Source organism: Perca flavescens, chromosome 7 (genome assembly GCF_004354835.1).
Source record: "Perca flavescens isolate YP-PL-M2 chromosome 7, PFLA_1.0, whole genome shotgun sequence".
Taxonomy (NCBI): Eukaryota; Metazoa; Chordata; class Actinopteri; order Perciformes; family Percidae; genus Perca; species Perca flavescens.
Window position 1 is genome coordinate 12,600,379 of NC_041337.1, and position 9,855 is coordinate 12,610,233.

Sequence of the window (9,855 nt, forward strand, 5' to 3'; positions counted from 1 at the left end):
CAACTCTCTAACAACAAACAGTTGGTGGCTGTTTTGGCTCAGTGTGGATGTAATGTAGCTCTGTGTCCTGAAGAGGGCAGCACGTCAGCGCCCTGTAGCCGAACTCCGCACTGTTTGTCCCTTTGGCTTGCTATAGAACACACGGCGCGATGCACTAGTCTACTTGAAAAGGAACCCAAAGTGTCACAACAGCGCACGTAGCATTTTAGGCTACTTTTATTTTGTTGTTCGATAACACAGCGCACGATAATTGACCACACAACAAAGGATACACTACGAGGTAACTTTCACGACGTATAAAACGAAGAGCTACTGCTGCTGTTGCCTAAACAAGGCCGATGTTAAACTTGTTAAGGTTAGCTGGAATTAGCTTGCTATCTTTAACAGTTTTAGCTAACCTGATTGTCCACTGTGTAACGTTAGCAATACAGCCAGCTGTTTCTGTGTAAACATGGCACCCATTTCTCTGTGTGTACCTGACTGACCCATGGTGTGTTTCCAGTGGCCAGTGGTTTCACCGTGTTAAAGATGTGCTCTCTGGCGTTGTTCCCCCCTCCGCTGCCCTCCGGACAGACCACTCTGTGCGAGTCCAACAACGAGCTGCTGTCAGGAACCACCACTGAAGACCGACTGAAACTGGTCTGATTCAGAGCTGCCGTGTGCAGATATTACTAATAATCTCTCACATGTTAATTAAACGTTTGATATGGACAGGGGTCCGTAATTACAGCACGACCTTGAACAAGAAGACTATCCTGTAATGTATTGTCGTTAAATGTATCTGCGTGTACTTTGCCTAGTAAAGGTTCATTCCATGGTTGTGTGTTTTCTGCAGGAGTCTAGTCCTCTGAGTTTGTTTTTCCCCCGAGAGTCTCTGAAGCTCCACTGTCGCACAGAAAGCAGCAGCAAGGCGGCCTTCCTGGACCACTCTGAAACACTGTGGATGAGGAGTGCAGCAGCGTGGTATGACACACACACTCTCACTCTCACTCTCCTGCAATAAATCCTATCTTCATGAGAACTTTAATGTTCAGTTTTTTTAAAACTGTTTTCAGAGAGGTGTTGATTCAACTTCATGATAGTTTTGTATGATGTAGTTTGTGGTGCTGTTGGACTGTATTGCATTAGTCTCATTGATATAAAGCGGTTGGACATGATAATAGCAACACATGTCAGTAAAATACAATTCAACAGCAACACCATAAACGGAATACTCCAAAATGATCATAGACTTGATATTGTAGTAGTGTGTGTGTGTGTGTGTGTGTGTGTGTGTGTGTGTGTGTGTGTATTTTGGATTTGTGGATTTGGATATCTGTTTATTGATGATATTTTTTGCACTTTCCTACTTTGTACTGCAACTGCTGCACCCACAACAATTTCCCTCAGGATAAATACAGTTGTGTCTTATCTATTTATTTTTTTAAAGTTGAATCATTATCTCTCTGTTTCAACTTAATCTGAGCTTTATAACTTTCATGAAGGTAGGATTTATGGCAGGTCTTTATTACTTTAAGAATTGTGACTTGCAGTTAGAATAAACTTGTCAGCGCTGTTTGGTGAACAATGTTTTTTTTTTTTTTTTTTTTTTCACTACCTCAAACATAACTTTGGCATTTCTGTACTGCAGTTTCCTATTAATTATCTGTCAACAAATATGCAAACCCGATATATTTGCAGAAAGCTAATATCAGTCGATTTACAGCTCTAGCTCTAGATGTTATCACATTTCAAGTTATTCTACGATACAATACATAATTGTTCACCAGGAATCTGATATATAACATGTGGTGCGGCTTTCAACCACAAGTGTTGGTGGTTCAATCCCTTATCTCCTCTTGGTGCATGTTGAAGGATCATTTTAGCAAGACACTGAACCCCAAATTGTTCCCAAAGTATAGTTGTGCAAAAAGTAAGCCATATGAATTCAACACCATTTACTCACTTTATTAAAAAGTGTTTTTCAGTTTCATAAATATATGCACAACTTAGATGATACAATGAGTAACCGGTGAGGTTTTTAACCTAGCAAACACAGCAATGTGTCTATCAATTGCAAAATAGCCATACATTTGGTTTAAATGGTCAGTAAACAGAACAGTTCTACAGTTCAAATGGAAGGATGCAGCTGCACCCCGTAGGCACTCAAATCCCTGCAATCTGGACCACATTTCTTACTTCATACTTTTACAACATATAGCACTATTTGTACCAGAGATAATAACGCAGTATACTGTCATATCAATCTTTTGTTGCAAGTCTTTCACAGACATAGATCATTTATGCAACTTATCTTTGTCCATTTCAGGCGGGATGGAGGTTTCACAGGGCTACTCGATGAAATAACCAACTCAAATGCAGAAGGTGCGTCGTTTTGCTTGAACAAATGAGCTGTTCCTATATATCAACTGATGAGTTTTTACGTTAACTCTCCTGTATCCTGTGCTGTTGTAGTGCCTAAATGGCTGTCAGTGAGTTCTGGTTGTACCCTGGCGTTGCTCCGGTGGTTCTCTTCCTTTCACGGCTCCCTGTTTCCTCATCTCACAGTAAGTTGTGCTTGCTGGTAAAATATGTTGTTGACAGCAATACACTAACTAAATAACCAGATGTTTGTTGTGATGCGCTGATATGGGTTTACCTGTTTTCATTTGCTCCTTAGATGAGCAGTGAGGACATGCTTGCTGAGTTTTCACAAGTGTTGAACTGGTGAGTGCCAACGTTGTTATCTGTTGTTTTTGCTTTCAAAGGGCAAAATATTGAAGATATTATTTATTGTGAATAAACTGGTGGTCAGCAGACATTTTGGAGAAGAGCTAGCCGTTTTTAATATAACTATAGCTTCAACAGTTAGTTGATTGATCTTTTTGTCGATGAACAGAAAATTTAACCACAACCATTTTTGATAATCAATTAACCATTTAAGCCATTTTTCAAGGTTCCAGGTTCTCAAATGTGAGGATGTGCTGTACATTTAATGACTGAGGACATTGGGATGGACTTTTTTTTTATTATTATTACTATATTCTAATGTTATAGACCAAAAGTTGAATCAATTAATCTGGAAATAATCATCAGATTAATGGATAATGAAAACAATCGTTTGTTAAAGCTTTACAACAAATTTTATTAGGAATTCCTTTTTCTAAGGAAACATGCTAAGTTGCAATACTATCTTCTCCGACCACAATACTAAAGCCAGTATTTTCTCCTTTTGACATTTCCATTCTGGGAAGAAATGTCTGTCTTATTTTGGCCTGGTTGTTGTGGTCAACTGCCCATTTTGACACCGGGGTTGCCAGACATGAAACGCAAACACGCAAAAACAACGTGCTGGCTGGCCATGGTAGCAGCAACCAAACAAACTGGATTAACGGAGAGAGATTTATTCTACCCAACCTAAAAAGAACTCAACATCTTTCTAAACCGTTGCATGACCAGAGACCTGGTAAAACACAGTTTAAATACTGGAGATGCATTTAAAAGATGGAGACAGCTTAGAGCCCAAAAGGACGCCGAGTTGGCTAATTTCCTCCTGAACAGGTAAGCGTTGAGCTTCATTTAATTCTATCACCGCTAACGTAGTAAGGATGGGCACTTTCTGTCATTTCAACAGTCATGTAAACCTAGCATCATCTAGCAACTCTGCTGCGCTGTGGAGTAATGAATGGCAATGCGAGACTAGCATCTCGCTAACATTGACATTGTGACTTTGGGTTTAGTGTTCGCAACCTGGCAACCCCTGTGAACTTAGACGCTGGGGAGCAAGCTCTCTCCAGTATTTTGAATTGAGACTGCCGTAACCATTTTAAACGCTAGCTGTCAGTAGTACATGTTGGACCTTTTTAAAATTGTTCACTGCAATGGTAAATGAGCTTTCTCTACTTTAATCCTATTTGCTTTACCAGGTCTGACTGTGTGGTGCGAGCTTTTGCCTGGCATCCCCATACAGATAAATTTGCTGTAGCCTTACTGGACGACTCCATTAAGATCTACAACCCCAAAAGGTACCGTACGTAAGCTCTGAAGAAGGCCAACAGTGAACCATAAAGCTGTATGTGTGCAGGACAGACAAACACAAGTGTTGTTGTTTTATCTCTTCATCATTCTGTGACACTATCCTTTTGTACTCTTGTCTCTCAGTGCCACTACCCCCACACTGAAGCACCGTCTACAGAGGAGTGTTGCAGCAGTGCAGTGGAAGCCGCTGTGTGCAACTGCCCTCGCTGTCGCTTGTCAAAACTGTTTACTGGTCTGGCACGTGGACCCCTGCTCACTGTCAACCAGGTACGTAAACTCCAGGGTATCTACGGGTCCGGTAAAGTCTTAAAGGTGCACTATGAGTTCCTGCATGGTTTCAGCGCGATTTTATTTTTGTCTCAAATTGTAGGCATCTCTTCTTGATCCACTAGCTGCCTGCCCCCTGAATACACTGTGAAAAAGCCCGGTCCAAAATATACCAAATACTGTACAACAAACCATGTTCCAGCCAATCAACAACTCACGCTACTCAATCAACTCTGCTCACTGTTCTGTATGTGCATGCGCACTACACCCCCAACCCCTCCCCCAACCATCTTGTCGGTGATTGGCTGGAACGTGGTTTGTTGTATTTTGGTGCACAGCCTGTACCCCTAGTGTTTGTTTGACGTTTACGACCCCTGTGTTTGAGACAAAAATGAAATTGCGCTGAAACCATGCAGGAACTCATAGTGCACCTTTTTTTAAATCATTGGATTCAGTTCCCTCCAAAAACAAAAAGGCCTTAGAAGATATTCAACGGCTAGATAATCTTTTTGTGCTTTTTTTATGTTGTGAGTTGTTATACATCTCTAAACTACAAGTGAAACTGGTGTGACAGTGGATTTGACACACAGAAGGCTGTTGAATCCGTTTTGTTGGTGTTTTAGTCAGACCTGTAGTAAACACTGTCACTGCTTCTAGCTACTGTAACTAGAAAGCTCATCGTCTCATAATTGTGTCAATTTGATCTTAAATGTATTATTTTCTAATTGGTTAATCTAGACATACATATTTTTCCACTTGTCTGGGTCCAGGTCATGTTAATTGATTAATTATATTACCAAGAATTATTGTTATATACAGCTGGTAAGTACAGTCTCTACTTGTTTTTTGTGAAAAAGTTTTTAGATTCTATTAGAGCTGCAAAGATTAATCGATTAGTTGTCAACTCTTAAATTAATCGCCAGCTATTTCGGTTTGAGTAATTCTTTTTTTAAGACAAAAGTAAAAATTCTCTGATTCCAGCTTGTTAAATGTGAATATGTTCTCTCCTTTGTGACAGTAAACTGAATATTTTTGAGTTGTGGACAAAACAAGACATTTGAGGACGTCAGCTTGGGCTTTTGGAAAACACTGATCCACATGTTTCACCAATTTTTGACATTTTATAATATAACAACTAATCGAATAATCGAGAAAATAATCAACAGATTAATTGACTATGAAAATAATCATTAGTTGCAGCCCTAGATTCTATGCAGTTTTAAAACGGTCTTAAATTGAACTGTTGCACCATCTTTTCCTGTGCTATGCTCTTCTTGTACCCATCTAGGCCTTCGTCTGGTTGCGCTCAAGTTTTGTCTCACCCCGGTCACTCTCCCATCACTTCCATCGCCTGGTCCCCGAGCGGATCTCTCCTCGTGTCTGCCTCTCCTATGGACACCGCAATGATGGTACGAGGCAACCACTTCATCATAAAAGTCAAAATTCATCTTGTAAGAAAGTGACTCACAAAGGTATTTGCTGTTGTACTTTTGGCACCGATGTATCTTTCAGGTTTGGGATGTGGCTTCAGAAAGCGGAGTGCCACTTCAGCGTGTTGGAGGAGGTGGGGTCACCTTCCTGTCCTGGTCCCCTGATGGCAGCCATGTCCTGGCCTCTACACCGTCTGCCCTGTTCAGGTCAGAGACTGCACTTCACAGATCCAAGTTTCATAATATACAACTTATACCTTCCTCAAAAGGCTACAATAGCACATTCCATTTAAACGATATGTGAAGCTGCCAATGAATATGTGTTGTATTTTCAACTGAGGCCCGCTCACTTTTAATGAATATTTATGAACATGTAAGAGATTAGTAGCATAGTCTGCAGTTAAGCAGGTGTTATAGGATAATAAGTAGGGGTGTTGAAATTAATCATTGCATCGATGCATCGCGATGCGGACCTGGACGATTCTGCATCGATGCAGTGACAGACCATAATTGATAACTGCCTACTGATGTTACTGGTTGATTTTCCGGTCGCTTTTTTTTTGTCTGTTGTCTGCTGTGTTAAAACTCTGCTACATTCAGGATGTGTCTTTATTTTAAGAGCAGACGCAATGAAAAGGGGAGTTCATATATATCTGACTGCTTGAATTTGTTGATGAAAACCATGTGTAGCAATATATAATAATAATATTGAGGCGGTGACGCATCGGTAGGGCTGGGCGATATGGAGAAAGTCAAATATCACGATATTCTTGACCAAATACCTTGATGTCGATATTGCGACGATATTGTAGGATTGACAATTGGTGCTTTAATAAAATATTATTTACACAATGAGATTTTTGATAATCATCAGAAATGTCGATTTAATGACAATTAGTGTGTAAATGCAAATAACAGGACAGCTAGAACAGTCTTGAGTTCAGAAAATTATATCACTTTACTCTAATGCAGCCTTCAAAACCAGGAAAAGACAACACTTAATATATTACGATTTTACGATATCCAAAATCTAAGACATATCTAGTCTCATATCACGATATCGATATATTGCCCAGCCCTACGCATCGGGATATCGATTTGAATCATCGTTGACAGGATAATTGTAATCAAATCGTGAGACCAGTGAAGATTCACTACCCTAATAAGTAGACAGAAAGTTTTTACACCTAGATGAGTACATTTTCTTTCTCCAGGGTTTGGGAAACCAGGATGTGGACCTGTGAGCGTTGGCCATGTGTGAAAGGGCGCTGTCAGGTAAAAACTTGTCACCACGTTTTAACTTTGTTGTTCATTTAGGTAACAAAACATTTTCTAAATCGTGTATTTATTAAATACTGATGAGTCATGGTTTGTTTGTTTTGGTTAGTCTGGCTGTTGGAGTCCAGATGGGAGTCGCCTTCTCTTCACCGTACAGGGAGAGACGGTCATCTACGCTCTGACTTTCACTGATACACCAGGTTATCTGTCCCAGTCTTTACGCAGAATAACCAGTTACTTTGTAGAATTATAGTCTTGTTGATAGTTGACATGCAGCCTGAATTGTTTTCTTTTTAATGTCGGATGAAAAAGTGATTTTGAAAGAGTTTTTAAAACTTGACTAAAGTTGACCTGTGTGATGTCGTTATTCAGCAGGCGTAACTACATGCACATCAAAAGGGCCACAGGCAGCAGCAGTGGTGGCTGACCTATCAGAGACAACCTTTAACACACCAGATGGGGACATCATGTAAGAGCTCTAAACTAGATTGCTGTTTAGCCATATTTTAGCTGGACTACAAATGACAAAAAACCGAACAGTGCTCCCAAAAAGGCTCGGAGAGAAACAGCAAGAGAGTTTGAAGCCCTTTGCTCGCAAAATAAATCCTTCATTACAGCATTTGATTTGCACAATTCAGCGTTCAGGAAGTATTTAGTGCTGCTTGACATCCTATCTGCATGTTACATTACAGCCACGTACAGTAAAGTAAAGCTTAGTGTTAATTACCTCTGTCTAATTTGTCTGCCAGTGTTGGTGGAGAGATCCAGTCTTTAGCCTGGGACCCAACAGGAGAGAGGCTCGCAGTGCTTCTGAAAGGTCTTTCTCAATTTGTTTTGGTGTTCAACCCCATTAACCCTATCAGTATTCCATTAGTGTTACTTTTTAGTTTTAATAACTCTTCTCATTCTCCGTATCTTATCTAATGTCTCAGGTGATCCACAAGCAGCAGACCGGCCTGCAATCATAGCTGTGTTCAAGACAAGAAGCAACCCCATTTTTGAGCTTTTACCTTGGTTTGTACTGTTATGTGTGTTTGCATTTCATATTTGCGTAGCTTTAGTAGAGCTAAAAAAATATTTTCCAGGGTAGTAATACTGCACATCCCATGTACTGATTTATTCCTTGTGTTTCTCTGTTTTAGTGGTTTTGTGCAAGGGGAGCCTGGCGCAGAACCCAGACTGATGCAGTTCCACCCAAACTTCCGGCATGGAGCTCTGCTCACTGTGGTCAGTCTTACTCTATACATATATTTATCAATTTTTTTTCTCTCATATTATGTTTTAGTTTAATAATGTGGTGTTTTCAGAAATAAATGGAGAGAAAAGAATTTAATAAAGTTGCCCAAAATGTTTTTTAAAAGGCTTTAAATTTCATTTTACTACTTCAATTTAATATTTTCTCTTGCCTGCCGTAAACAGGAATGCAAGTTGTTAAATGTTTTTTTATATATTCGATTGTGGGCTGTTGGGAGATGTTATACCCTAAAAGAGGGATTGTTGCAACAATGGATTGTGCTGCAGGAAGTTGTTTAATCCTTCTTTCTGGAGTTTCAGTCAGCAGCATTAGACCTGTAGCACTGTCACTACTGCTAGCTACATTAGCTAGGAAGCTCATCCTCTCATAAACTTCAAAGAACTTCCCCAAGTGAAATAATTTCTAATTGGTTAATCCATCCATCCACTTTGGGCCAGCTATCTGGGTCTAGGTTTCAGACAGACAGACATTCTTTTTTGATTATTTTTTTTTGTGGCATTTTAGGCCTTTTATTTGCGACAGGACAGCATAGACATGAAAGGGGGGAGAGAGAGGGGTAATGACATGCAGCAAAGGGCCATAGGTCAGAATCGAACCGCGGCCGCTGTGTCGAAGGACTGAGCCTCTGTATATGGGCGCATGCTCTACCAGGTGGGCTACCCAGGTTACATCGTCCCTCCTGGGTTTTCCTTCATTCTTTGAAACCGGTATAAAATTGCGTGCTATGTGGTATTATTACAAAAGGTCTTTTAAAAAGTCACTAATTTATCTTGGTAAACGCTGATAAATGAATAACCATATTGGTTACTTTTCTCTGTACTCTACCACCTCCAAAGTAACATTTCTCTCTCGGTTCCCAGTGTTGGTCCAGTGGAAGAATTACCCACATGCCTTTCTACTTCCTGAGTGCTGGCGTCCCACATTTTGGCCTCAGTGGCAGTCCTTCACTGCCACGCCCCCAAGAAAGGCCTGCAGACTTTGCCAATCAGTCGCTCTTTACAGAGCTGATGTCTTGACTGACCCTCACCCGCCGTCACACATTACCAAGTCCTTTTTGTTATCATGTATTGTCAATAAATGTGTGAAGTTCTTGCTGAACTAAGACTGCTTTCTTATTTCTCAAAACATTTGAACAAAATAGACACCATTGTGAGATGTGCTCCAAAGCAAAAAACTTCTCAGCTTTAAGTTAAGAGAATACTCGTACACCGGCTGTCAAAGGACGGCTTTAAAAAAAAAAGATTAAAATCGATGCAGCAGAGCCCGAGATATCTGCAGTGTCAAAAACCATACTATATACTGGTTCTTTGTAGTTTTTTTAGTAGAAGTGACAAAATAAAGTAAACTCAAAGCAGACAGAATGCAAACTGGTCAATTCTACCACAGTGCAATGCCCATAAATGTAGGAGCAACTACGGGAAAAATAAATACTGGGTGGTGGTGAAAATGGGTCCAAAAAATCTCCCAAGACATTTGTGTAGCTTTCCAACCAATATAACGCATCATCTCCTTTTTTATTTATAATGGTGTGTTTGTTGTATACTAACTGCTAAAACAGTATACTGTTACAATTTAGAATGTAGTACGTACTGTAAAGAATTATGTCAT

General features: G+C 40.1%; 1 protein-coding gene across 3 annotated transcripts; it reads left to right on the forward strand.

Moving 5' to 3' along the window:
- Positions 1–105: 105 nt before the first annotated feature.
- On the forward strand, positions 106–9,345 carry aaas (achalasia, adrenocortical insufficiency, alacrimia). Of its 3 annotated transcripts, none has more exons than XM_028583095.1 (17): positions 106–280; positions 503–639; positions 836–963; positions 2,309–2,364; positions 2,455–2,546; positions 2,660–2,706; positions 3,906–4,004; positions 4,141–4,284; positions 5,573–5,693; positions 5,797–5,921; positions 6,929–6,989; positions 7,102–7,192; positions 7,368–7,461; positions 7,742–7,809; positions 7,925–8,006; positions 8,135–8,219; positions 9,108–9,345. In XM_028583095.1, the coding sequence occupies exons 2-17, from the start codon at positions 529–531 to the stop codon at positions 9,261–9,263; spliced, it is 1,560 nt and encodes a 519-aa protein (XP_028438896.1). In that variant the 5' UTR covers positions 106–280; positions 503–528; the 3' UTR covers positions 9,264–9,345. The 3 variants fall into 3 exon arrangements, with proteins under 3 accessions (XP_028438896.1, XP_028438894.1, XP_028438895.1); XM_028583093.1 differs by having other exon boundaries at positions 107–280; positions 7,365–7,461; XM_028583094.1 differs by having other exon boundaries at positions 266–355; positions 7,365–7,461.
- The last annotated feature ends 510 nt before the right edge of the window (positions 9,346–9,855 follow it).